The 27,924-nt window shown below is 35.5% G+C and overlaps 1 protein-coding gene across 1 annotated transcript in view; it reads right to left on the reverse strand.

The window, feature by feature from the left end:
* Positions 1–27,924, reverse strand: part of CPS1 (carbamoyl-phosphate synthase 1) — a 222,533-nt gene that overhangs the window by 124,368 nt on the left and 70,241 nt on the right. The window contains exons 2-5 of the mRNA XM_022567590.2: positions 24,962–25,108; positions 5,829–5,938; positions 2,506–2,650; positions 1,305–1,394 (exon numbers count right to left, since the gene is read on the reverse strand). Of these exons, the coding sequence (XP_022423298.2) occupies positions 1,305–1,394; positions 2,506–2,650; positions 5,829–5,938; positions 24,962–25,108 (492 nt within the window). The remainder of the gene's footprint in view (positions 1–1,304; positions 1,395–2,505; positions 2,651–5,828; positions 5,939–24,961; positions 25,109–27,924) is intronic.

Below are 27,924 nucleotides of genomic sequence, written 5' to 3' on the forward strand. Positions count from 1 at the left end.
TCAGGCGTCCACTGGGGGTCTTAGAACGTATTCCCCATGGATAAAAGGGGAAAGAGCAGCAAGTTAAGAATGAGGAAACAGGTTTTAGTTTCTTTTCTTCCACCATTTATCTGAGTGATATTTGAGCAAGATGTTTCCCCATTACCTGTACATAGAAGGAGGTAAACTGGTTATTATTTTAGACACTCTTCTACTCTATGTGTCTATGATCATGGAAGAAGATTCAAAGCACATTTTAAAAACAAACTAACAAAACATGGATTAAGTTTATACTTCAACTATTAGTTCTGACACAAAGCAGCTATAATATCAGGTGTCTAAGTAACACAAAGGAAACATTAAGGGGAAGAGGGAGGAGTCTCCTGAATGATGATTACAAGGAGGTAAATTCAGATAATGATTGAGAAGAAACTAGCAAAGACCTAGGAGATAATACATATGCCTTCTTCTCTCTTGTAAAAATTTAGCAAGAATGAGGAAACAAAGATCAAGATTTTTTGCTTTGTTAGAAAGAGGAAACGTTTAGCCTCAGTTGGCAGATGCTCCTCAGAGAGACAGAGTTTCTCAGAATATTCAGTCAATTACAGGCCCAGTTGCAACTTAACAAAAAGCAGCTACAGTAACACTGGAAATAAAGCTTAGTATATTAGGTCTGTTAACTTTAAGTAGGTCTGACTTTCAAACCAGGAGAATCCCCTTATCTGATTAGAAAATAATAGAGTAAGGAAGATATAAGGTTAGTAACTTATTTATTACTTCAAATGAAGTGATATCTAATTATACGTCATAGTCATAACGTTTAAGCCCAAAGAGACTTGACGGCAATCGGTTTATATTAATTAAGAATTAAAATTAAGAATGTATGGTATGATTACATGACCTGAGCAAGGTCACATAGCTCGTTAATGGTAGAGCTGGTACTAGAATCCATGACACAAGTTACATCTCTAGATCCTCGTTAAAAGGGGGAGGTTATGTTGCTCCGGAGAGTAGAAAATTCTAAAATTTTCTCTAACCCCTTTCCAGAATGAGAAAGTCTGTCTACCAAGCATGTATGAGTGCCACCTAGTGGATAAACTGAAAATATAAGGTCCTCAGTGTTTATATAAAGAATGAGTTCTGGACAGTTCTGGACAGTAGTAATAGTTCAGCCTGAAGGAATTGCGCTCTGAAACAAAAGGGTCCCAAACTGCCTGATCTGCTTTATCTGTTTGGCCCTTTTCAATTACATACACCTTCCCAACTTTCCACGGGCCCCACCAATCGTCCTTAGGTGATGCTGGATGACCTATCACATTTCTCACCTTTTCTTCCTGTAGCCATTGCCCTAGACTCTTGGCAGCCAGCCAGTGGTGGTAGTCATCACTATAATTCAGCACCAGCAAACCTGCAACCTAGAAAGACAGGCAGTCATTTTAAAACTGTGATCACAAAATACTACCCAACTCTTGTGACTTGTCTTCTTTTTAATTAATAAATTTATTTTTTTCCATTCTTTTTCAAATTCTTTTCCCATTTAGGTTATTACAGAATATTGAGCAGAGTTCCCTGTGCTATACAGTAGGTCCTTGTTGGTTATCTATATATTTTAAATATAGCAGTGTGTACATGTGAATCCCAAATTCCCAGTCTATCGCCTCTGTTATGACTTAAGAATCAGTTTGCATTCTTCAAGCTTTATTATATTCACTGATACAACACCTAAAATTTTGAAACTTGAAAAAAAATGTGATTAAAAAGTTTTCTCGTAAAATATAATAATTGTTACCTTAATTACCATGCGGGGAACAGTCTTACTTGGTTTTCCAAATCCTGAGAGTAAACTAGGTCCCCCTTCTCAGTACCCTGTACTTTTCCACAATGGCATTTATCGATAATCTAATTCATAATTATTTGCTTAATGTACATAGAGAATAAGACAATTTTTAAATTTACATTTAAAAGAAACTAAATATTGAGGGGAAATGGTGAGATATAAAACTAAATTAAATGATCAGTCCAAGTCATTCAAAAATAGAGTGGTGAATTTAGAGTGTAAATTTTTGAATCGTTTATATGGTTCACATCCCTAAGATATTATTCAAATTTGCCTTGAATAGGAAATTTTAATTGTGTTTACTTTTCGGCTGGCATACACGTTATCTTTTACTCATCTCCCAAAGAGGATAAGATTTAAAAGGTAAATAATTGATACAGAGTTGATTCGTAAAATCCATTTAAAAGGTGATTCAACTCGAATTCTTGCAGCATAGTTGCTATCTGAACTTATAACAACATTTTTCCAAATGAAGCCAGTTTTATCCACGGCATTAAAAATAAATCCAGAGTGCCCTGAGAAATGAAACTCAGAATAATGTCATGTTAAAGATTATTTTCATATACCTAGGAGTAAGATTGAGAATATAAATTTAATGATTTGTACTATAGGATTGAGGCCGAAATTTTGCCCAGCTTAGATTCTTAATAAATCAACTATGCTTTTTAAATAGTCATCACTGGTACTACCTTAATTCCATCGGACTCCAAATATTTGCTAAGTCCCAGTTCATCCAGTGCAGTAGTGTCAGGGGCTCCACCATTCCCAACAATAGGGTTGGCCATGGTGAGAATCTGTCCCTTGTAAGCAGGGTCAGTAAGAGCTTCCGGGTACCTAGGTAAAGATGCCAAGAAATTATCAACAAAAAAATGTATTCTACATACATGATCTTAATTATTGAACCCTTGAAAATTAGAGAACATGAGAATAAAATCCTACAAGCTCGTCTCTAGATTTTGCCGAACCTAAGGAAATTTTATGATAGAATATGGAAATTTATCCCATGATATTACTGACATGAAAAGACTCTTAAGTAATATGGCATATTCTCATTTAATTTTCATTCCCTCAATTTCTTAAATTTTTTAATTCCTTGAAAAATTCTTCACAGGGTCTTAAGTTTTTAAATATTGCTCTATTTAAAGTTTGCAGATATCCTCAAGAATCCCCTAGCCTACCAGACATGAGTGGGTCCAAAATGATATTTACTACTGAGGGCTGACAGTTTCACCAAAATATTAACTGTCAAAAATTGAAAAGTTTTTTAAAAATATCTTTGAGGATACTGAAGAGCATGCTGATTACGTCAGTGATGGTCGCCTGGGTATATATGTTTATTAAAATTCACTGAACATTTAAAACTCTGATTTATTTTCTATGAAAGAAATACTTAATAAAGTTGATTTTTTTAATATTTTAGTTATATAGAGAGGTGTATGTTTGATAGTTATTATCAAGTTATCATTGATAGTATATGTTTGATAGTTATTATTTTATTATAGAAAAAAATCAATCCCAAAAAAATTGACCCAAAGCATTTCTGTCTTCTAAATTAAAAGATTCCAAGTAACTATTTTGAAGTACTGATGTGGAATTAAGAAGAAATGCAGAAGAGCTTTATTTTAAAGTGTGGGGAGGAAAAAATAAGAATACATGTATTCTTCGGCCTCCCTGGTGGCGCAGTGGTTGAGAGTCCACCTGCCGATGCAGGGGACACGGGTTCGTGCCCCAGTCCGGGAAGATCCCACATGCCGCGGAGCAGCTGGGCCCGTGAGCCATGGCCACTGAGCCTGCGCGTCCGGAGCCTGTGCTCCGCAATGGGAGAGGCCACAACAGTGAGAGGCCCGCGTACCACAAAAAAAAAAAAAGAATACATGTATTCTTGTTTTTATTCTACATATAAATAAAATTATATATAAAATTTCTATTCTTAATAATAAGAAACATTCTTCCCATAAATACCAGGATCTATCTACAGCTATTCCATGCATTGCAATGAGATTTTTTTCCCACCCTCTTAACATTTTCACTTCCCACAGAGACAGTTAAACCTAATCTTTCTTGTGGATTACTACTGAAAGTGAATTTAGGTGCTGAGGGGGGACAGACTGACAACCTCGAAAGCAATAAAATTCAGCTCCAGCAGTAGTCAACACGAATTCTTCAACCCTTATCCAGACTAACTTCTCCCAGACCTCCCTTTGCCAACAGAATACTTAGTCTCTCAGCTCAGCAACCTCTAAAGTGACTAAGATGCTGTGATATTTACCCACACCTCCATCAGCTAATTTCTCAGATTCCCTCTCACTTGTCAGGAACTAATAATTTTTTAACCAAGGCTTACACATAATATAAATGCATTTCTTGAAGATGAAAAACAAAATAACTCCCTTAATTATCAACCCCTTGCTGAGTGAGCCACACATGAATAAAAGCAGCATTTCTCAATGGAAAATGGGATGTGTGGACTAATCTTATTAATGAATGCATTTTTCTACATCAAAAGAAGTCTTTAATTAATTTAATTTTACTTCTTTTCTTCTTTCTTCCCATGAAAGAACTGGCCATTCCCTTTAACATATGCCTACAATGCTCTCTCCAGAAAATGAATAAATATAGCTTGTCCTAGAGAACTGCAGCGTTGGAAGAAAATTAATCCATCAGGTCCTGTTTGACTTTTGTGATGTGACAAGATTTATTACCCATAATCTACCACAGAGAAGAAAACTCGAGTGCCCTCCATCATTCTGATCTATATTAAATAGCTGTTTGTTGGCAGGTATATTAACACAGTTAGTAATTAGTGCTGTCAAAAGGCTTAAATAATTGCCTGGTGAAGCAAAACTCTGCAAACAGTTTTCATACACTGTAATTTAATGTTCTCACCAGTGGAACTATTTTAAAAACCATCTAATATTCTTTATTTCAAACAGAGAGCTAAGAGTTTAGAGGATAATGCACATTAATAATATAATGGAAGTTTGGTCAATCAATATCTTCAATACCAGTTAACCCAATGCCTCCTTGTCTTTAAAAGGCTAACTGAATTTCCCTAAAGAATTCATCAAATATTTTACAGTTTAGTCTACTGAATCTCTAATGGAAACCTTTTGAAACCATCTAATTTTTTAAGATGTAATTTTTTAAATTCCTAGCCATAAATTACTATCTAATCCAATCCCCTCACACTTTACATGTGGAAACTAAGATTCAGAAAGGTTAAGTGATTTTCTCAATATCACATAATCAGTTACCATTAGAACTGAGACCAGAACTTCAGCCACCTGGTTCGCAGATGAACATTTGTTGGCTAGATAAGAACAGCTACATGATTTCTGTAGCAACTCTTACCTTTGTTGCTCTACACCTATTAGCAGAAATTAAATACTGAATTCAGTCTCAGTTGATAAATTTTGAAAATATCCGATCTATGAACCTGCTCTCCTGTGTATTACTTTAAGATAATAAATGTATCTGTTATTTTACCTTTCTTATTAGAGTGCAAATTATATATTGTATTTTATATAATTTTGCACTATAATACCTAAGGAATTTCTTAGCTCTTTATAATAGTTCATATTAGATGTGCAAAGTTGATTCTTAATTTCACTAATGGAATGGCACTAGAGAGTGCTACCCATCCTTTTCCCTGTTCGATTTTCACCTTAAATCAGATTGATACTGACCCCCCACCTTACAGAAGCCACTTGGTAATCTCACATAACTTGTGTCTTTGTATCCTAAGTTTCTAGAATTAATTTTGTTCTTTTTTAGCAGGGGAACACCAGTGTCTGTATTCTCTTCCATTTACAGCCACAGGGAGGAGCTTGTGTCTATGGCCCTTTTCAGGGTTGGCTTGAGCAAGCTATGTACAAGCACAGGGCAACGTCAGGACAATGTGTGGTATTATGATGATGATGTGGTGACTTCAATTTCCCACCATGAATAAGATCATCCAGTTATTCCTCTATATAGAGGAAGAATAAAGCCTTGGAATAGAAGCATTACTCACCCTGCTAGGCCAGTATTAAAAACCACTTCACCAGCAACAGAGGATGGATGGCCAAAGGAGTAACCTTTCATTTTAGTTCCATCTTCCAGGACAATGTGCGCTGTCTGTGCCTAAAGAAACAGATTCATGAATCATAGCAGAATACAAAATATAAAGTACAACTAGTTGAAAAAGTACACTACATAAATGTATTAAATAAATGAACAGTATATTTGATGAAACCATACTATCTAGATTCTGAGTCACTCTCCTGTTTTCTTCAAACGTATGGCTCTTGTCACAGGCAGGTGTTTTATTTTGTTTTGCTTGAAAGAGGAACTGAAGCATGTTGATACATTGTCTATCCTAAGTCTACTTGTAGAGTTATTGACAATCCAGAAATACTTCAGTTTAGCTGTAATGCTATGTGTCTGTCTTTTCCCTCTTAATATTCCCTAGCTTTGTCAAGTATAGCTTAAGGGAAATTCATGAGTTTGCAAAAACTTTGTGAATTTTACCATACAGCTCCTCATTACTCTGAGGCTTAGAGCTAGAAGGAATCTTCAAAGTTATACATCAAATTGTGTTCCATAGAGCTCTTGTGTTTGATGGAGTTGTCTCAGGGGCTGCCCCCTCCCTGAGCTTTAGGATCATAAAGAAACTGAAACTTTATCATTCTATTAATACTGATACAAGAGCAAGCACTGTGGAACTTCTGAAAATATATTGCATTTTGCTTTTTAGTAGAGTTAGTTATATACATGTCTGGTTCTCCCTTTAGACTACAAGACATTCTGAATTTGACTACTTCACCATACTAATCTCTGAACCAGCTTCTATAAAATTCTTGGTTAAAAAGAGGGACAATTAGAGAAACTTATCTCAGAAGCAGGCATCATCTACTCTTCAAAAATACTCTAAATTCTATTGTTGAAACAATTTGGGTCTAATTCTTAATTTCCATACAATTCAGGGGGGAGAGAAGTACCACACTTTGGGGTGCAAAATCTAGACTCTGTAAAAAACTCTATGGGACAAAATAATGGGAACATTTTGATTTTATTAAAAATAAACTATAGGGCTTCCCTGGTGGTGCAGTGGTTTAGAGTCTGCCTGCCGATGCAGGGGACACAGGTTCGTGCCCTGGTCCGGGAAGGTCCCACATGCCACAGAACGGCTAGGCCTGTGAGCCATGGCCGCTGAGCCTGCGTGTCCGGAGCCTGTGCTCCGCAACGGGAGAGGCCACAACAGTGAGAGGCCCACGTACCGCAAAAAAAAAAAAAAACTATAAAGGAAAACATCTCTGCAATAATTTAGAAAATTTGAAAATAAATTGATATTTTATTGTATTCAGTGTAATTTTTAAGATTGATGATGGCATTATGGTTATATTTTTAAGAATTTTCATTTTTTAAAGATATACACTGAAATACTTAAGCATAGACTAATATGATATCTGACATTGGCTTCAAAATAATCAGAGGTTAGGGGGAATGAATAGGGATATGAATGAAACAAGTCTGGCCATGAGTTGAAATTGCTGAAGTAAGGAAGATCATTGTGCTGTTCTCTCTGCAAGGGTTAAGTGCAGCCATTAAAGATAGAAACATACTAATTCACTACTTCCCTTACTTTTTTAGCTCTGGATCCCATAGCGTCTAATCCTTTTCTATCCTATCACCCACCTCCAGTCTTACCACACACACACACACGCACACACAGACACCAATCTCAGTATACAGCAGGAAGGCAATACATGATTTCTAGACCTCTGTCTCTATGTTCCTCTAGCTTTACAAGCACTCAGCTTTTCAAGAGTTAAAATGGTAAAACCTCATTATTTTTCTATAGTAACCTTCTCTTTAGAAATACGATGCCTCTTTTACTTGTAAAGTACACAAGTCCCTTGACACTGGAATGACTGCTTTTCAATGTAGTGTTTATCTTTAAATCAATAGACCATGTGCCTATGTATTGTTTATGTGTAGTGCATACACATTAATTTATATTTACACCCAAAGCTATTTTAGTATTCCCTATTAAAATTGATATGTTTATGGTACTCCTCTCAACAGTAAGTTTAGTTTTTAATTGGAGGTACAATGCATGGATTTCAATTTATATTTTGAAGAAAGTTGGACAAAGTACTGTCCGGCATATTTTATATGTGTTTGTGTATGTGAGTTTGTATGTGAGTGTCCATGGGCAGAGTTAGCCAAAAGAATGTTGTCCTTCACCCAGCTTATCAAATAATCTTTGAGGTAAAGTTCTGTTTTATCTACAGCCTTGGAACCAGTGTTCAAGATCTCAAGCTTGACACTTTCTCTTTAAATAGTCATGGTTTACCTTCTCAGACAGTAAATTAAAAAAAAGTTTTTGGAATTACTCAGCACAGAGGAAAGCACAATAAGTAATTAATGTAATACACATGATGACAAGAGTTCCCTGACAGAGACTGGCTTAACACACAAGTTCTGAATTCTGCCTCTGCATCCAGGAAGTCACCTTTGCACGTCACTTCTTCTAATAACACAATTTTCTTATTTTATATTTTATTTTAATTTGTCAATCATTCTTTACTTATAATTCAAGACAGAGGTTGTTGATTTTAGGAAGTAAGTGTGATTATGTTCAGTGTATTTCCAAAGAACATTATAAACTAATCAAATGTCTATGGTGATGGTTCTCAGTAGGGGTAAGTTTATTGGGAAAATTTCCTAGGTATCTCTACATGTTTCACTAGGTGAAAACCTTTGGTCCAAGTAATGGAAATTCACTGTCAAAAAATATTTTCTACTGAAAGTATTATTTTCTGTTCTTGAGGAAGTCATGTGTAGCCTACACGCTTTCACCAAATGGAGGTAAGGTAGGAAACATTTTCTTAAATAATATTTAACTTTGATAGAACCTAAAATAACTGTACTTATTTGGCAAAACTTGACGTGTGAACTGCAAATTTCAATTGTCTTCTATATACCAATTTATCTACCCTACTCTGAGCCATACCTGCCTAAAATATCACCTCTGTTTATTTTGTTCCTTTTGCTTTTCTCTATCCTATTCTCATCTAAGAATTTCAAATTCTCTGATCTATCTGACAACATCTAATTATTTTAAAGAAAGGTAAAAATTAGCATAAGCAATCTGACTCTTGTTAGCCTATTCGTACAATTCTATTTGGTATTTTTCTTCCTCTCTCCATGGGACTAGTTTTCCACTTTGCTTTCTGTCCTTTAAAGATATATTTGAGGAGACATTTACTGTTGCCCGAAATAGTCCCTGAGATTGTGTTCAATACGTCTTTTTTGCTCCTTTAATTATATTTTTTGTTCTTTTCGGCAGCTTTTATAGATTTCCCAATCCTTTTTTCCACTGCACATTATATTGTTACAAGGCTTCTGTTTACTGCCTATAGTACCCTTTATATTTCACTTAACTACATTGGCCTCCAACGAGTCTAAAATGATGGGTGCCAATTGACTTATCTATGAATTGATGGAGAAACTCAACAAAGAGCTATTATTTGGAATCCCCTCTTCTAGCTAATAAGTTCCCAAATGCTATTTCATTCCAACGAGTCTAAAAGAAATCACCTTGCTACCAGTGTAAGATATTTTAGTAGCCTCAGTCCTAGTAGAAAGAGGACCATAGTCTAGGAATTATACTATAACCTTAAGGGTTCATTTAAGTGCCTACTGCCAGAGCACTTTGGTAGTTTGAATGCTGAAAGTGCAAAGGAAACCTTAATGAGAAGTCTGTACACTCACAGAATGTCAGGAATAGTAACCAAAGGCTATATAAGTGTAAGTTCTACAAAATAAATGACCTATATCATGACATGGTCCCTAACTGTTTAACAAAAAATGTATATGCCAATAAGACAGTTTAGACCTTCAGGTCACAACATCATTTAGCTCCCATCATGTGCCAAGTTTCATCCTAGGCTTTGGAGCTACATGGATAAATATCCCCAGTCCCCCCCACCCCTTCCACCCTCAATTTAGTAAAAGGGCCAGCTATGTGCTTGGATGGTAAAATAGAGGAACCTCAAGAAGATTACCTTTGAAACACCTAGAAACACAAAGATAAATAAAATATCCCTTCCTTTCAGAGATTTCTCTTTAAAAAAATAATTCACCCTTTCCTTCCCATTCATGATTTCAGTAATAAAGTTAAAATTTTAAGAGAGAAACGCATCAAATTTTGAATCTAAAGTTTAAAGATTCCTTCAAGTCTTTACTCAAATGTCATCCATCTTCTTGGCAAAACCTATTTAAAATTGCAATATTCCTAAATGTCCATCAACAGGAATGGATTAAGATGTGGTACATATATACAATGGAATATTACTCAGTCATAAAAAAGAATGAAATAATGCCATTTACAGCAACATGGATGGACATAGAGATTGTCATACTGAATCAAGTAAGTCAGACAAAGACAAATATCATATATCACTTGTAAGTGGAATCTAAAATAGAAAAAAAGATACAAATGAACCTATCTACAAAACAGAAATAGAATCACAGATGTAGAAAACAAACTTATGATTACCAAGGGGAGAAAGGGGGGGAGGGATACATTGGGAGATTATACTAGATATATTATACTAAATATAAAATAGATAACTAATGAGAAACTACTGTATAGTACAGGGAACTCTACTGAATACTCTGTAATGAACTATACAGGAATAGAATCTGAAAAATAGTGGAAATAAATAAAATTACAATATACCCCTCAGCACCCTATCTACTTAGTCTACTCTTTCTTCACAGCACTTATTGCCTTCTAACATATCATCCAGTGTCTTATTTAAAACATCTGTCTTGTCCCACTAGAAAGTGAACTTTATGTGGGCAGAGTATTTGGGTTTGCTTTGTTCACTGATGTGCCTGTCTCCAGGGCCAACATCAGTGCCTGGTACAGAGTAGGTAGTCATTTAATTTTTGTTGGATGAATAAAGCATCACTAAGTGACAATCTAAAGAAAAATACTGGGACTTCCCTGGTGGCGCAGTGGTTAAGAAGCCGCCTGCCAATGCAGGGGACACAGGTTAGATCCCTGGTCTGGGAAGGTCTCACATGCCGTGAAGCAACTGAGCCCGTGCATCACAATCACTGAGCCTGTGCTCTAGAGCCTGTGCGCCCCAACTACTGAAGCCCACGTGCCACAACTACTGAAGCCCACGTGCCGCAATAACTGAGCCCACCCGGCACAACTACCGAAGCCCACGTGACTAGAGCTTGTGCTCCACAATGAAGAGTAGCCCCTGCTCACCACAACTGGAGAAAGCCCACGTGCAGCAAGGAAGACCCAAAGCAGCCAAAAATAAATAAAATTTAAAAAATAAAGAAATAAAATACTATTTTAAAAATACTGAAAGACATAATTATCCATTCGGTTTTTAGTTTATTCTAGATATATATTTTAAAATAGCAAATATCTGTTTTGAGTTGCCTTTTCACTATTTAACAGTGCCTTTCTACAATACCTTAAGTGTAGTCAATGTGGAGATATTATGGTGGGAAAGAGATGTGCGCGACATTGAGGGAGAAAGGTTAGTGGATGGTTAGCCCAGGATATGCATATTGAGTATGCTGCATGTGAGTGTTCAAATACATCTTATGCAGAGTTAAAACAAATATCATGGTAATTCAAAACAAAAGGATCATTCATATCAATTTCCTAGGGATTTCACATGAAAGAGGATGACAGTGCTTGAATTAACATAACAAGCTGTTTCAGTCCCTTTTTCACTTTGAAAATATAGAAAAAACGAGAAAGCTCTCCTTACCCAGTGTATTCTAAAATAGAGGAGTATGGAAAGAAAATCCTGTATTCTTCTACTTAGTTTTAGAATAGCTTATACAAATGAATTTCGCAGAAAAAACATTTTACATTTCTCATATTATTCTCACATATTTTTGCCATAGCAAATTCAAGTGACAGGTCTAAGTCAAATTCAAAGGGATCAAAAGTTATTTTGAACAGCGAAAGTTATTAACTTTTTAATCGTCAGAATTAGTTGAATAAGCATGGACTATTATTCACCCAGTTCAATTTGAAATGTGAGTCTAGCTAGCTGCCGCCTCTCTCCAGGTCAATCACTACAGGGCAATACAAGCAAGCAATAAATTCTAAGCTAAGTTTAATCTGACTCCCTCTTAGTGGAATTGAGAAAGATTTTGTTCGGTTTGCTCTCACGAGACACAGAGAACAACTTTTCTCTTTCCGAAATATGAATATGTATACAAGCCTTATTGGCAGATGACTACTTTGGGTTTTTTTTTCTTTGTTTTACTTTTTTCCCTGATCTGGAATAAGCAGTCTCAATTCTTTTAATATGTCCTTACAGCTCTTCATTTCACTTTTTCCCCTCTGGGTCTCTTACTAATATTCCGATAACTTTTCTCAGTAAAACCTTCATGTAAATTAAATTCCATGTGTGACAGGATCCACTTAGTGGCTTAATTTTAACTGGGTACTCATTTTCATTATAGTCTAATTCTTCATCACTATTTAAGTGCATATGAAGTTATAAGAATATTCTTCAACTCTCAAGATCATAGCCAATTAGAAAAATTTAACTTTTAGCTCATTACCTAATTTTAGATCTAAGTGCCTCAGAGTCAAAGGACTAGTTAGATGTTGATGTTGCTATCTTTTATTCATATTGACTCAACCAAATAGACACAAAATGCTGAAATATAACAAAGAAGTTTCGAGTTCCATTGTAGTAGTCTTCAACTTAGAAGTTGAGATATTTAAACTGCTTTCATTAATCAAATGTAAATAAATCCTTCACTCAATGTAACTTATCAACCCAAATATACATAGTCCAAGAAAGATAATAAGGGAAACCTTACCACAAGGGGCAGTGGAAACATTAAGCTTCTATCTGGAAATCTTATTTCAATAAGATCAAGCACATTGGGTTTGGCATATGCTGAGATCATAGATTTTGAAAGATAAAATAACTATCCATTATATATATGTATATATATCTCACTATTCCCTAAATAACTATTGCCCAAATTTGCTTATATATTCATAATCTAAATTGCAAACCAGTTTAGAAAGACATTTCCACATAAGAGTAGAGTATAATTTTCTATCCAACCGGGGAGGAATTATTTTAAGTATAAAGAGGGCAGACTTCTGGAGAAAAGCACTGAGAAGAGCAGATGCTTTAGGGGAAAAGAATATTCATACACTATGGCAATCACTTCCTCTACCCTGGCCCCATTATTCCAATCTATATGTAGCCCTATCCATTAGGAACTGTTTGAAATCACGCTCTGTGTAAGGGAAGGAAAAGGGGTATGAATGAGGTTGGGCTGGAGACAGCACTTTTGATAATCTCTTCCACCTTTCACCATCTGGGTTTCTCTTTCCCTCCCATACCCTGCCTGTTGAAATACGGATTTCACTCGTTTTGGGTTTGCTTCTTTGTTTGCTTAGTTTGGGTTTTTGGTTTTATACTCTTGATCAATTGTTGTATATTAAAGGTCAGTTCTGCAGATGTCTTTGGAGACTTTGTCAGAAAAACAAGCCCTGAAGATCACTAGGCATAATGACTCAGATATACCCAGGTCCTGACCCTCATTCCTGCCCTCTCTTCTTTCCACATATCCAAATTCTACCTCTTTCTAGGAACTCAAGCTGATCATCTTTGTACACTAACTAAACAAGATTGAAGGATTCGTCACTTCTAAATTTAAGGTTAAGTAAAATTAGCTCTTAGAATTTACTGCCGTATACCCAACTATTTGACTAATTTCTCCAATAGGATTATAGTCAACACCAGACAACATCAAGGAGAGAGACCCTGACTTCTCTGTCTAACACAGTATCACTAGCACATAACACAGCATCTGGCACTTAGTGGGTGATTGGGGAAACCACTTTGCATCTCTCTGAATTCATACTTTGGCCCATGAAGTTAACTTTCAGGGATTTTGGAAAGATCATTTAACCCCGGGTCCACAAGGGAGACTAACAGGTATGATTGGTGACTTTGGGAAATAGAACTGAGCAAGACTGGCTCAACTCTTCTCAACAGTCTTTTCAAAGAAGGCTGTTTTCAGGTGCACATCAAGGTGGGAGATTTGCAGTTGTGAGCAAATACATTTGACTCAGGGAATGGGGATTTCTAAGAAGTCCATTTGGTTGCAGATCTAGACCCTGTTTTCCAAATAGCTTTAACAGTAATCAAGCTGATATTCAGATCTCTATCTCTTTGAATTCTATGTCTTGTTGATTCTAAATTTAGAGGCTGAGAAGGAGGTGTGATTAATTATCACTCCTAGAATCCTACCTGTAGTAGATACCTAGCAAATACTGATTGGTTGAATGAACGGATGAATGGCTGAATGAATGAATGAATGAATGGCTATCAGGTGGCAAAGATGCAGCATAATTCTACTTTTCTTTCTCTGAGACATAACTGGCTTGCAAATTGCACTCCTGCTTTACTCCAGTCGTATTTTAACTATTCCTCTTAGGCTTTGCTCACAAACATGAGAAGAAATGGGCAATTTATAGCTGTATTTAATTCTACGTGATTTATTTCCTGGGACACTAGTTAAGGGAATAAAGGACACCCACTTTAATAGTATTTTCTCTTCCATAGTCCACCAAGTAGGGATGTAAGTCGGTACAGCAATTCCTTTTTATAAAGCCATTATATAATAATTAAGCTTTATTCACACCTTAGTAAAGTTACTTTAGTTAGATAATCTACTAACTATTTAGCAGAGTACAGCTAAATGATTAAATAATGAGCTCAGTGAAAGAGGGAAAATTACAACAGAAAACAGTAAAAGTATATACTCTCTTACCTTACATGCATCTTCCCCATTATTACTTTTCATACTTAAAATATTAAACATTTATTTTTTTCATTTCATACTTGATATAATATTTATTTGTATCCACATTTAAAATTAAACTTAATTGTTTTATGTTTGGTTGAACTCTTTTCTAAAACATAGATTTCTAATCCAGTATTTTTCTAGTAGTGGTTAGTCTTACAAATCTTTTGAACCCACAGATATTAATTCTAATAGTAAGATATTAGAGTTACAGTCTCTCTCCCTTTGACATCTTTTCCTAACATTTCTTGGGAGTGAAACTTTCAAATCATATCTGGGCCTATAGGCTAGGTAATAAAGTTACTTAAATAGTCACTACTCTAATTAAAAATAATTCCACTGTTGATGGAAATACAAAATGGTACAGCCACTGTGGAAAACAGTATGTAAATTCCTCAAAAATTTTAAAACTGGAACTATCTGATCCAGGAAGCCTACTTCTGGATATTTATCCAAAGAATTGAAATCAGGATCTCAAAGAGATATCAGCACTCCAATGTTCATCACAGCACTCTTCACAATAGCCAAGATAGTGAAGCAAACTAAATGTCTATCAATGGATGAACGGATAAAGAAAATGTGGCATATACACACAACGGAATATTACTCAGTCTTAAAAAAGGAAGGAAATCCTGCTATATATGACAACATGAATGGCCCTTGAGGGTATTATGCTAAGTGAAATAAGCCAATCATAGAAGGACAAATACTGCACAATTTCACTAATCTGACGTATCTAAAATGGTCAAACTCATAGAATCAGAGAGAAGAATTATAGTTGTCAGGGGCTAGGGGAAGGAGGTAATAGGAAGTGGCTAACCAATGGACATAAAATCTCAATTGTTCTCAACATGAATAAGTTCTAGTGATTTGCTATACAGCATTGTACTTTTTGTTAGACTGTATATATCGTACACTTAAAAGTTTGTTAAGAGGGTGGATCTCATCTTAAGTGCTCTTACCACAATAAAATAAAATTTTATTATCTTATGTTAACAGAAATTTAATCTTCCATCACTGGGGAAAAGAAAGAAAATTGAATTCAGCATACATAACCCAATTATTCTCTTTCCTCTCTTTACTTTTTATCTAAAGTGCTTGCCAATTTTACTGTATGTCAGTAGCAAATTTGATTGTTTTCCTTTACTGATGCAGTCTCATAATATTCCAACTCTATGCCAAATTCCCAAATAGTTTACAACTGATAATTAGTCCATTTTTATCCCCCACTAAAAAAACCCTGAGGCTGCTGTATTTCTATTGTTATTGTTACTGAGGTTTACATATGGTACTGATGCATACTTGACACTCAATAAATATTTGTATAATTAATTTTGAGGAGAGTAACTAAGGACAACATGTATGCTTCAATTTTTCTCTAGTTTGAGTTCATGTGTTAAAGCACATCCCATTTTGTTTTGTTTTATTTTTTAATGCTGGAATAATCCTTATATTTGAAAAAAGTAAAGCATTAACATTTCTTAAGCATGCCTTATAGAAGTAGATTGACCTATCACTGTCCTATTTCTACCCTTCGGCATTTGGCATTGCTTTGGCATTGCTTTAATGAGACCCTATTAAGACATTAACAAGATTGCATACATAGTGACCAATGCTTATTAAAGTCTATATGCAGTTGCACAAATGAATTGTGTATATATATTTGAATGAGAAATTTCTACTGTTCTGAGAAAGGTATCTTACTTCAAATAAAACCATGAAGTTATGCTGGAAAAATATGTTTTGGGAGCACTTTGCCCTCACTGAAAACCCCACCCTGATCCCTTCCTTAAGACATCATTAATAATAGTTAACATAAATGTACTAGGCACTGTCTCTCAAGCTATTGATGGATTTTTCTCTAATCGTCACAACCCTCCCCCGCCCCCCACCGAGGTAGATTAAATTAAGCTTTTCCATTTTACAGTTGAGCTAACTGAGGCTTAGAGTAGTCAAGATCATTCCACTGGTGAATGCAGGAGTAGCGGTTTCTAAACCCAATCAGTGTGGCTTGGAATCCACAACCCTCCATCACTCTACGGTAGTCCTTCCCATGGAGCCGTTACGTAGAAAATTTCAGCCTAAACTGACTTACATATTACCCCTCTTTTTCTTTTTCTAAGCTTACTTCTATTTCTGTTTTCTAATCTTTTAAAAATGGGGATAAGAAGCAATTCAGTCATAGACTGTACTTAAATTTATTTATAAGAATTTTAATTCAAAACTGCCACAGATAAGCTGCAACATGCCCAGGTCAACCAAGAATGACTTACCTGTAAATCTGTAAATCATCAGAGTGAAAACGTCAAGTCATTAATTACATCCTATAATCTGAAGAGAACTAGCAGGTTTTAAGAACTCTTCACTCTGATTCCAGGCCCTTGAATTTTCAAGCTCTCAAGACTATTAGGACCAAAGATGCTGTAAACATGGAGATGCTCTTCTCAGTCCCCTTCCAGGAAGGACCTGCCATCCTGCTGCAAGGAGTGAGGTCAGTGGATAGTCACCAGCTGTCAATTCCTTCAGGATCTACCTCAGTTGCAGAGAGCTGCCTTGCCCTTCCTGGAGTAGCCCACACCAGGTAACCTACCATATTAGACTTTTGTATATGTGGAGTTTACAGGACTATATAAGAAAGAAAGAAATTGAAAATTGAAAAACAGCCTGTTTTGTTACAAACACATGACAATATTTTGGTTGAAGTGGAAGAAATATGTCAACAAAACAGCACTGCCCTAAAATATCGTATTTATAGAATTACTAACGTCCATATAAAGCAGGAATCCTCGCTGATTCTTTGATTTAAACAACCTGTTCTCAAAATGGAATCAAAAAAGGAATAAAGGAAAGGAAAAGAAAAGAAAAATCTGATTTATTTTGTATTGAGATAAAGTACAGTGCATATGGGCTCTTGAGTAAGAAATAAAATCCAGCAGGAGAAGTTGGTTAGATCATTCTGAAGCCAGGTTAAACAACAAATACGGCTTCAGATATACATATAAGCACACTAACAAAATGCCAAATTAAAAAGATCCATATGATGTTTGAGGCCTAATTAAAATTCTACCCAGAGTTGCTACATGTATATTCACTTTGTGTGCAGAAACAGACATCCATGTGTCCTTGTATTAACTACAGCACTTACACATCTATGAAATGGGAAGAACAACATTGTTTCTTCCCCTGAGTGTGAGAATTCACCAGCAAAATGTTCTGGAGGTAAAGCTTAAGCTAATTTAGCAATAAGTTCCATAAAAGATTTGAATAAAACATTATAGCTACAATAATCCCCTGAAGCTAGTAATGGAAATGAAAATTATTTACTCTGGGAGTCTGATTGTATTGCTGTTAAATCATCTGTCTATGTAAATTATTTGCATATCAGAAAAGATAGAAGCCCCATGTGTTTATCTCCATTTTCACCCAGGCCTAAAGCTATATAAAATATTTGATTTCTGGTGCACCTGAGGTTTCTCAGCTATTAGTTGACATCAGTACTCATCCTCTTAAGAAATAAAATAAATCTGAACCAACCTTTGGAAGGTAGGAACCTTACAGCCAGAATTTTAGTTTATTATTGCACAGATAATATGGTAAAAAGTTAAAATCTTGAAGTGTTCTTTATTGGTAAACGAAATCTTATTTTTTATTCTTAGAGTTAATGCTTTCAAAATATGGATACTTAAGATTCAGTATTACAGCACAATTTGCTATGTCTAGAATATTTAATGAGACTTCTCTGCAGTTACAATACCTAACACTTCAGGATTTCAAAGTACTGTAACAGCAGTAATCAATTAAGCCTTACAACATCTTAAGTTAATAGCCTTACAACATCCTAAGTTAATATTAAGTCATCTGCCTTTGGTTAAACATAAACCAATGTTGGGGGAAAAAATTACACGGTTAATTTACTTGAATACTTCTATGTTCTGAATATTTATAAACAAATGAGTCAGATTCATAAGTAATTTTTATTCTAGTTATGTTTCTTATTATAAATAAAACATTCAGAAAAATTCCACCACAAAATACATGTATAAAGTATAGGTTTACTAACAAGCACTTAATGGGCATCTGCCATGTGGTAAATCGTTCTGAATCTGGGAGGAATCTTCAATATTGTTAGCTAATGTTTACTTTTTGGTTATAAATTATTATGCATCTTATGTTTAGTTCTACATCATAGAAGAAATTTATTCAGTAAAATTCTTAGCGATAACAGCAACTCTATTGATTCATTTATAAGAACCTCACATTAGCCAATAACCTCCCTGTGAAATTTAAAAGATCAATATGTGGCATTTATTAAGTTAAAAAAAAAAGAAAAAGAAGAGAGGAGGCTTGAAAATATTGTCATGAGTCGAACTCATTTGGACCAGATGAAGGAAATCAAGTGTAAGATAGGGATTGCTAGGGCTGAGCAGTCCAACGCCAGGCCCGACCTTGGCCCATGTAGCTTTCTTCAACCTTCAGTCATTGAAAAGACCCTAGGAAATACTGGTCACATCAAGGACATTCAGTCTTGCATAGCAAATTCCAGAAGCCTTGAAGTGAGCTCTGGTATGACCATTGCCCAAGAGATCTTGGAAATGCTCTACTACACCCTCCAACCTTTGGTACTAGTCAGAAATATGAAGGAAGTCTCATGAAGACCTGAAAGCACAGGAATGTTCTTTATTTCCACAGCAGTAGGATCTAAATTTGCATTTAAACTATCAGTAAGTCTGGCCACACATGGTCAAATAGAAACTCAAGGTGCCGTCAACAGGAGAGGGTTGCCTGAGGCCAAGACTAGTGCCAGTTCTTCTGGCATTTCCCCAGCCAGAATTCTTGGCTTCCGACCCAATGCTGGGACCAGGGTGAGGCGAGTGAGGTGCTCAAGGCACAGTATCAGACGAGGCACATCGTGGGCCTGGTAGTGAGAGCCTCCTTCAATGTTGTACAATAGACATCCCACTCGCCTACCTCAGTCTAGGTCCTGTACGACTATAGCTTTTTCAAGGGTTTTATGGCAAGAAGCTCAAAATGTCAAGACACTGTTGATGACAAACAAATGAGTCTATACCTCAGAAAGGGAGGTTATGAATGGTAGAGTACATAAAACAAGAATGTTCAAAAGAGAGACCCCCTCCCAGTTAATGAAATATTGTCCAGCAAAAATATGTAAAGTTGCTAAATCATCTGAACTAATTCTACAACACTGCATTTGGGATTGGAACACAATTTATTATTTCAAAAATTTGGATTATCATGGATAAAATCCATCCTTAAAATGTATGTAGGGACTTCCCTGGTGGCGCAGTAGTTAAGAATCCGCCTGTCAGTGCAGGGGACATGGGTTCAAGCCCTAATCCGGGAAGATCCCACATGCCGCGGAGCAGCTAAGCTCGTGCGCCACAACTACTGAACCTGCGCTCTAGAGCCTGCAAGCCACAACTACTGAGCCTGCGTGCCTAGAGCCTGTGCGACGCCACAAAGAGAAGCCTCTGCAATGAGAAGCCTGCACACCGCAACAAAGAGAAGCCCCTGCTCACCGCAACTAGAGAAAGCCCACGCACAGCAACAAAGACCCAACGCAGCCAATAAATGAATAAATAAATGTATCTATATGTGGTAAAAGTCTAATACAATAATTAGTCTTGAAGATGCATAATAAATTTACCCCTACCCCCACCTTTAATATGTATAAAGAGGCTCCTATATAATAATGAATTTTATTTCCTATGAATGTCTTTAAAGCTACTACAATATAATTAAATGATTCTAATTGTAGGAGTTTTTGTAGTTGCCAATTTCTAATCAAATGACAACAGCTCCTCAAGGTTGAGCTAAATAGCTATTTCTATGTTACAATCAGAATATAATCTCTTACAAAATGAAAACGTTTCAAAAGGAATAGTGATTCTGGGGGTTCATTCATATCTGAAGTACCAGAGTGAAGGACACTTGGACTGTTAGGTTCCTGGCTTAATTGTAACACAGGTCACCATTTTTATAAATGAGTGGATTAACGTTAGAAGCAGTGTTTATTGAATCTTTTTCTATTCATAAGGAACTTATCCTTTTCAACTTCATACCTTTCATTCCCAAATTCATTTGCAAGTAAAAATAAAACTATTTAGTCTTAGTGACTTTCTAAGACTTGTGAACTCAGAATTTTTTAATTTGTAAGTTTCCTGCAGTCAGAGACTATCCACTTATTATCCATTTATTTCAACTTATTATTCTCCCTGTATACTCCCAGGGTACAAGTTTCATGTTTATTTGTTAAATGAATAAATAAATAGGATATTAAGATGCACATCCTAACTTTTGGAATTGAATTCAACATAGTGGAAAAAAAATATCTGCTTCATAGTCCTTGAGTCTAATTCATTATAAGCAATATCTTCCTAGAGACAGGCTTGCTATTAAGGCAAAGGTGAAAAAATCATCAAAGATATTTGAGAATTTTTATCAGATATCTTGTCATTGTAATAATTTATAGCCTACAAAAACAAGAAGAAACTCTGATCTAACTTTCTATTAAGTCCTTCTACTAAAATGTATAGAATAGAATGATTTTAAGTATCAAGTTTTTACTTTTTGGAAATCAAGCCCTTGTCAGCTGCATCATTTGCATATATTTTCTCCCAGTCCATAGGTTGTCTTTTCATTTTGTTTATGGTTTCCTTCACTGTGCGAAAGCTTATAAAATTGATTAGGTCCCATTTGTTTATTTTTGTTTTTATTTCTATTGCCTTGGGAGACTGACCTAAGAAAACTTTGGTACGATTATGTCAGAGAATGTTTTGCCTATGCTCTCTTCTAGAAGTTTTATGGTGTCTTGTCTTGTATTTAAGTCTTTAAGCCATTTTGAGTTTATTTTTATGTATGCTGTGAGGGTGTGTTCTAGCTTCATTGATTTACATGTGGCTGTCCAACTTTCCCAATACCACTTGCTGAAGAGACTGTCTTTTCTCCATTGTATATTCTTGCCTCCTTTCTCGAAGATTAATTGTCCATAGGTGTGTAGGTTTACTTCTGGGCTCTCTCTTCTGTTCCATTGATCCATATGTCTGTTTTTGTGCCAATATCACATTGTTTTGATTACTGTAGCTTTGTAGTATTGTCTGAACTCTGAGAGGTTTATGCCTCCTGCTTTGTTCTTTTTCCTCAGGATTGCTTTGGCAATTCTGGGTTTTTTATGATGCCATATAAATTTTAGGATTATCTGTTCTAGTTATGTGAAAAATATCATGGGTATTTTGATACATATTGCATTAAATCTGTAAATTGCTTTAGGTAGTATGGCCATTTTAAAATATTAGTTCTTCCAATTCAAGAGCATGGGGATATCTTTCCATTTCTTTGAGGGATGACTCAATTTCCATTATTAATATTTTGTAGTTCTCAGTATATAGGTCTTTCACCTCCTTGGTGAGGTTTGTTCCTAAGTATTTTATTTTTTTGATGTGATTTTAAAAGGAATTGTTTGTTTACATTTCCTTTCTGATATTTCATTGTTATTGCAAAGAAATGCAACCAATTTCTGTATCTTAATCTTGTATCCTGCTACCTTGCTGAATAATTTTTACTTTTAAAGTATTTTATAGATTTTTAAGCACTGATCATGTGTAATGGTCACACAATTCTTGGAGTAAATCAAGAACTGTTTCCACACTATGGATGACAAAATTTGGGTTCAGAGAGAATATGTGACTTGACTAAGTTCAGAGCATTGAAAAATGCATAAGAAAGGTTAGAATCCAGGTCCTTTTATTCCTATCCAGTGTGTTTTCCACTGCAAGGTACAACTGGCTGAATGTAATAATGAGCACTGAAAATTTTAGATACTAATAGAAAAAGATTACTGTCTCTAGAGATTTCATATTTTATGGTGGTTGATCATTTATACCCTTGATATCAAATTCCTTTAAAATGTAGAGTACCTTGAAATTCTTTCTTCTTCCTTATACGTGAAATATAACTGTGCCTATTAACAAGGTACACTCTATAAATATTAGCTACAAACAAACGCATGAGGAAGGACCACATAAAGGTACAAGTGCGTCACTGCTGTCGTCAAACCCACTCTCCTTGTCCCTCACCAAGGGGAAAGTGACCTCCAAAGACATTGAAAAGGCAACCCATTTACACTACAGTGCTTATATATCTGATCCCAGGGTATCTTCCACAATCCATTTACTATCTATAACTGGCTATAATGTTATTAACCTTTAGTGACTAGTCTCATTGCCCTTCACTGACCATATATAACTATATCCTAATGATTTTAACTATCTTTTAAATAGGATACTCATATAAAAACAGTAAGTTTAAATATATCTTGCTAAGAGAATTGAGTTTTAAAAGTGAAGGCATGAAGAAAAGTTGGTAGAGGACTGTTTCAAAATAAGTGAATAGTAACACAAGTTCCCTTAGATTGCTGTATAGAATTTTAATTCACTACTGTGAAGTTCAAGAACTTCTATTTTTCATGCCTGGCATTCCTCCAAAACTTTGGCCAGAAATGATTGAGTGTGAGTAATGGCTTTTACACTGTGAAATGATGGCTTATTCCTCCTAGAAACTTGTCATTCTTAGCTGTGATCTTTGGCAGACCCTTAAAACAGATCTGCCACCATGAACTAGAACTACTTTCACAGTGGACCATCCACGTAATTAAACCATTTTGTTGTAGTTGTGGTTGTATAGAGTGCTTATTATGATAGTGGAGAATTGGCTTCTAGTATCAGTCACATCTATGCCATTTTAAGTAGTTACTCAATTTCTTTGTTTCTGATGTCTGATGGAGATACACCTAACTCTATCTACCTATCTTTGTGAGAAGAAAAAGATATTCCAAGGGACACAACTTCAAAGTCTTAAAAGACATGTCTAACTTTAAGCAATACAATTCATCACTAGTTATTCTCTCTGAAGTGATATAGGAGTACCCTTGAGATATTACTAACACTAAACTGAAACCAAATACTCACTCTCATAGCTTACATGTAGTCACTCTATCGTTGATGATGGTTTAGAACATATCTCCTTTCTGGCTCTCTTGGTACAATTAAACTGAACCCAAGAAAATGGCTGTTCCTGGGTTTCTTAATTTAGAATGGTAGTATCTTATACTTTCTCTTGAGATCTTGAGACCTCTTTTTCTTTCTCTCTCTCTCCCCACCATTCCTACTCCTTCAGACCTCCTTTCTCTTTCTGTCTCCCTCTTCTTTCTGCTTTTTATTCACCCCTATTTCTTTCCCACTCCAGTCAGTGGAGGTCACGAGAATCTACGGGTGTTGTTTAGCCCTGCAGATATCATTTGGGCTAAAATCATACTGAATCCTTCCTTGAGCAATCTAAGCAATAGAAGCTGGGGAAGTATTTGGAGGATTTTTAGCCAACTCACTGAGCACACAAAGTATAAGCAGTACACTCAAAACTATTACAACCTATTTTTACATCAACAGCTAGAGGTTGTTTGGTTTTTTTTTTTTTCCTACTGCACTTCTTACAGCTCTTACTACTATAGAAGCAATATATTTAAAGCTACTGTGATTACTTAAATTTTATATTCACTAAAGATGATTTTCAGTAGCAAAGTTCCCTTGTAGTAATTTCAGATTTCTCTGGGAATAAATGTCTTCATAAAGGTATAGGAAGGAACAGAAGTTCCTACAGGAATTTCATAACTCACTGGTGGGGGCGGGGGAAGAGCACTTAATGTTCTCTTCCTGAACCTGCTCCTCAGTTACAGATACATTCAGAGAGACAGGCTCATCAGCTGATAATTGCCTTAGTGTCTTAATCTGCAAAATAAATATAATAAATTTGTCCTTCTAAAAGAAGAGCTAAGAGGGAAAAGGAAAAAGCAAAGGAAGTGTCTACATGATGATCTGTAAATATCAAAATTATGTAGATATTTTCCTCTCAACATTTCTTCCCAGAAAACTTTACAGTGAGCCAACACAGAATAGGGGTTAAACACACTACCTACAGCCATGTGGCTCATGTACATATAAACAACTCCATGCTTGAACCCAAAGTGTGAGCAATAGTGTCTGGGCACAAGCAGAGCCCTGATAGCCTTTTGAAAAATTTGTTTTCTAAACAGAACACTTACATTTTTACATATGCACAGGAACTGTGATCCTTCTTTATGTTGGGTGAAAATTAGTAAGTTAGTAGTTCAGAACTATTGTTTTTCCTTTGTAAGTGACACCTTTGCTTCATGATAAACTACACCCCATACAATCTTATTGGAAACAATGAATACGGGAATAATACCTTGACAGAAAGGAGCCTGATGCCAGGTCTTGAAAATTTCCATGGATGGTGTGCAGTCACACTGTTTAAGCCAAAACTTGTCTTCAGGGTCTTCACCACTTTGCAAGCTGTCAAAATCCTCATCATTTTGAAGATGCTGATTTGTGACTAAAAATAAATGAAATTGCATATACTTTATGAGAATTTTGCTATAAGATTTTTAAATTAATGTGAAGAAAGCTGGGGGTGTGCAATCTGGTGTTTAAGGCTGACTGCACAGTGATCTTTGAAATTCCATTCATTCTATCATTAAATGTCTTCGGCCATAGCTCCTCCTTCTCTTAAGCCCTCCTCCTGAGGTAATGTCCAGAGATGGACATGTAATACAAATTGCAACACATCAAACACTACCTGCTCCTGCTGAAATAATGTTAGTGTTGTGGAAAAACAGTCATCTGTCAAAGGAATTGCTTATGCAGCTGAATAGAATGATCTAGAAGCAGTGGACACCCTCAGGAATATCACTTGCCCTAAAGAGTAGCAACTTTCTAATAATGCTAAGGATCAAAGGTTTTTGCTTGTGTGAGATGTAATGCCTAATTTGCCTTAAAAGACATTTTGAATTCCCAAAGAATCTGAAGACTTGCGACTTTCTGCTTGGAAAAGACAATGGAAATCACATAGGGTAAAAAGGACATCAGAATAAGCTTTTCTCCACAAATAGAGAACAAACCTTTCTACACTGTGCTTTTTTTTTTTTTTTAGTTAATAGTGTATTACATTCTTACCATTGCATTGTTCTTTGTTCCAAATTTTAAAGCAATCAGTAATATCAACTAAAACACAACTGGACCAAAGTAGCCTATTTCTATCCCTCTTAATTTTTCAATTTGTAAAAAGTATATGAAATAATGGTAAACACTGATTTTAATGAGAACACATTCCTAAGTCAAGATTTTTTTAGTTGTTTAATTGCTACATATAAAATTCTCAAAACGTGAATATTTGTGTTTCAACCTGAGTTGAAATTGATTCACTTACCCCTCAATCCCATGTTTAATCAGGCAGTCAAAGGGTCTCATTGGCTGGAGGAAGCTCTCACTTAAGTCATGTGTTTATGTAGATTAGGAAACTCTGCAGTATTATCCTTTGATATCCTTGCAAAGGAGGCCAAGAAATAAAGGCTTTTTCCTAGCACTTTTCACAATGGAAAAGATGACATAGAATGGCACAGAGATTGTAAACTTCATGATGTAGGATGAGTGCTAGAATTAAGTTGGGGGGGGGGTTTGAGGATTTTTTTGTTTTTAAGGAACAAAGTTTAAACTCCATCTTCTTCTGCCTTACTTAATCTATTCATGTATAAACATTCTCTGAAGCCAAACTGCTTCACAGCTCCTGGTGCTAGAAAACTGAAAAAACAGTCTCAATCTAGTGTATATAATTAATAAAATAAGTAATGTATGGTAGTGTGTCCAAATACAATGGAGAAAGAGAAAGAAAGAAAGAAAGAAAGAAAGGGAGAGAGAAAGGAAGGAAGGAAGGAAGGAAAAGATCAACTCCCTTGTGCATGTTCAGTAAAATTTAAATATGTGATTATGTTGAACCATATTATCTTGAAGGATTCAAAGAGTATACCAAGTAGATGGAGGGGAAAAAAGCAGAAGGGACAGCATGAGCAATAGCACAGATACATTAAACCATATGGTATATTAAAAAAAAAAAAAAGCTAAAACAGTCTGCTAAAGCCTAGGTGAACAGTACAGGTTGGGGAAATGAAGAGGAACCGTAACAAGGAAGATTATGTGTGCTTTAAAATGGTTGGTCTTAATCCATAAATAGTGTTCCTGGTAGTCATGAAAGTGTTTTGAACAAAGGTGAAATTACTGTGAAAGAAAGATTATGGAAAGTGAACTGAAGGAGGATGAAACTAACAGAAGAAAAACTCCCAACTCAAAGAACTAAGAGCTTAGAAACAGAGCTTACTGGTTTAGACCAGTAAGTACGTTAGGTCGTGGATTCATCCTTGTCTATATACATAAAAAATATATATATAGTGAGGATTTGTCTTTCTCTAATAAGAAAAATAACATGTACTTATCACAAAAAAATTTTAAGATGCACAATAAATTTAAATCAGTCATAGTCCCATTACCCAGAGGTACCCATGCAGTGAACACTGTGGTATGTTTCCTCCCTTTATTCTCTACGCTTTGGGGTACTAAGGAGTCCAGAACTTAAAGAAGGAAAGACATTAGTAAGTGACTTCATAACCACTTTTAACAGTTGACCAAAAAGCATGGTGAACTGAGCATGGTTTCCCAATAAGATGTCAACAACTTTAGGGTACAATTCCATAACTCTAGAACCTAAAGAAAAATATAAGCCTGAGAGTTGTAATGGGCTTTCACTTTTTTCAGTAAAAGGTCCTGGATGTAGGCTATGGTCCATGTTTCTAGTCACCATAATAAAAGAGGAAAGGGCAGAAGATTTGGAGAGTTTGGTTAAATATTCTGAAAATTCATCCATCACGATTCTACAATCATCTCAGGAATTGGAAAGACCAATAAATTAAATGGTGGGTAGTTTCAGATTTGAGTGTTCAGGGTGGACTGAAATCTACAACCAAACTGAAAAAGATAATTATGTTAGTTAGGGAGTTTACATTTGGATAGATCAAAGGGGTGAGGTGATAAGAGTTGATTAGTAGTGAATATGAAAGACATAAAGATAGTAGAAATATTACAGTTTTGTGAAAGATATTTTTTCAGCACACTTTAAAAGAAAGTATTTTTCAGTTTGGAATGATTTTTTTCTCTGATCCCATTTACATGGTCCTCCTCTCACATAAGCTATCTGCATACAACTAAGCAGGGTAAAAGCATGAACACATGTACACAGAAGGTTGGGGGAATCTGTATTTGAAATGTATTTTGTATGAGTCAGGTCATTAAGGGTTCTCTAATCTTATAAGTCACTCACTC

The sequence above is a fragment of the Delphinapterus leucas genome, chromosome 8, assembly GCF_059928025.1.
Source record: "Delphinapterus leucas isolate spDelLeu-1000000601 "Yukka" chromosome 8, BTC_Dleu_Yukka2, whole genome shotgun sequence".
NCBI classification, from domain to species: domain Eukaryota; kingdom Metazoa; phylum Chordata; class Mammalia; order Artiodactyla; family Monodontidae; genus Delphinapterus; species Delphinapterus leucas.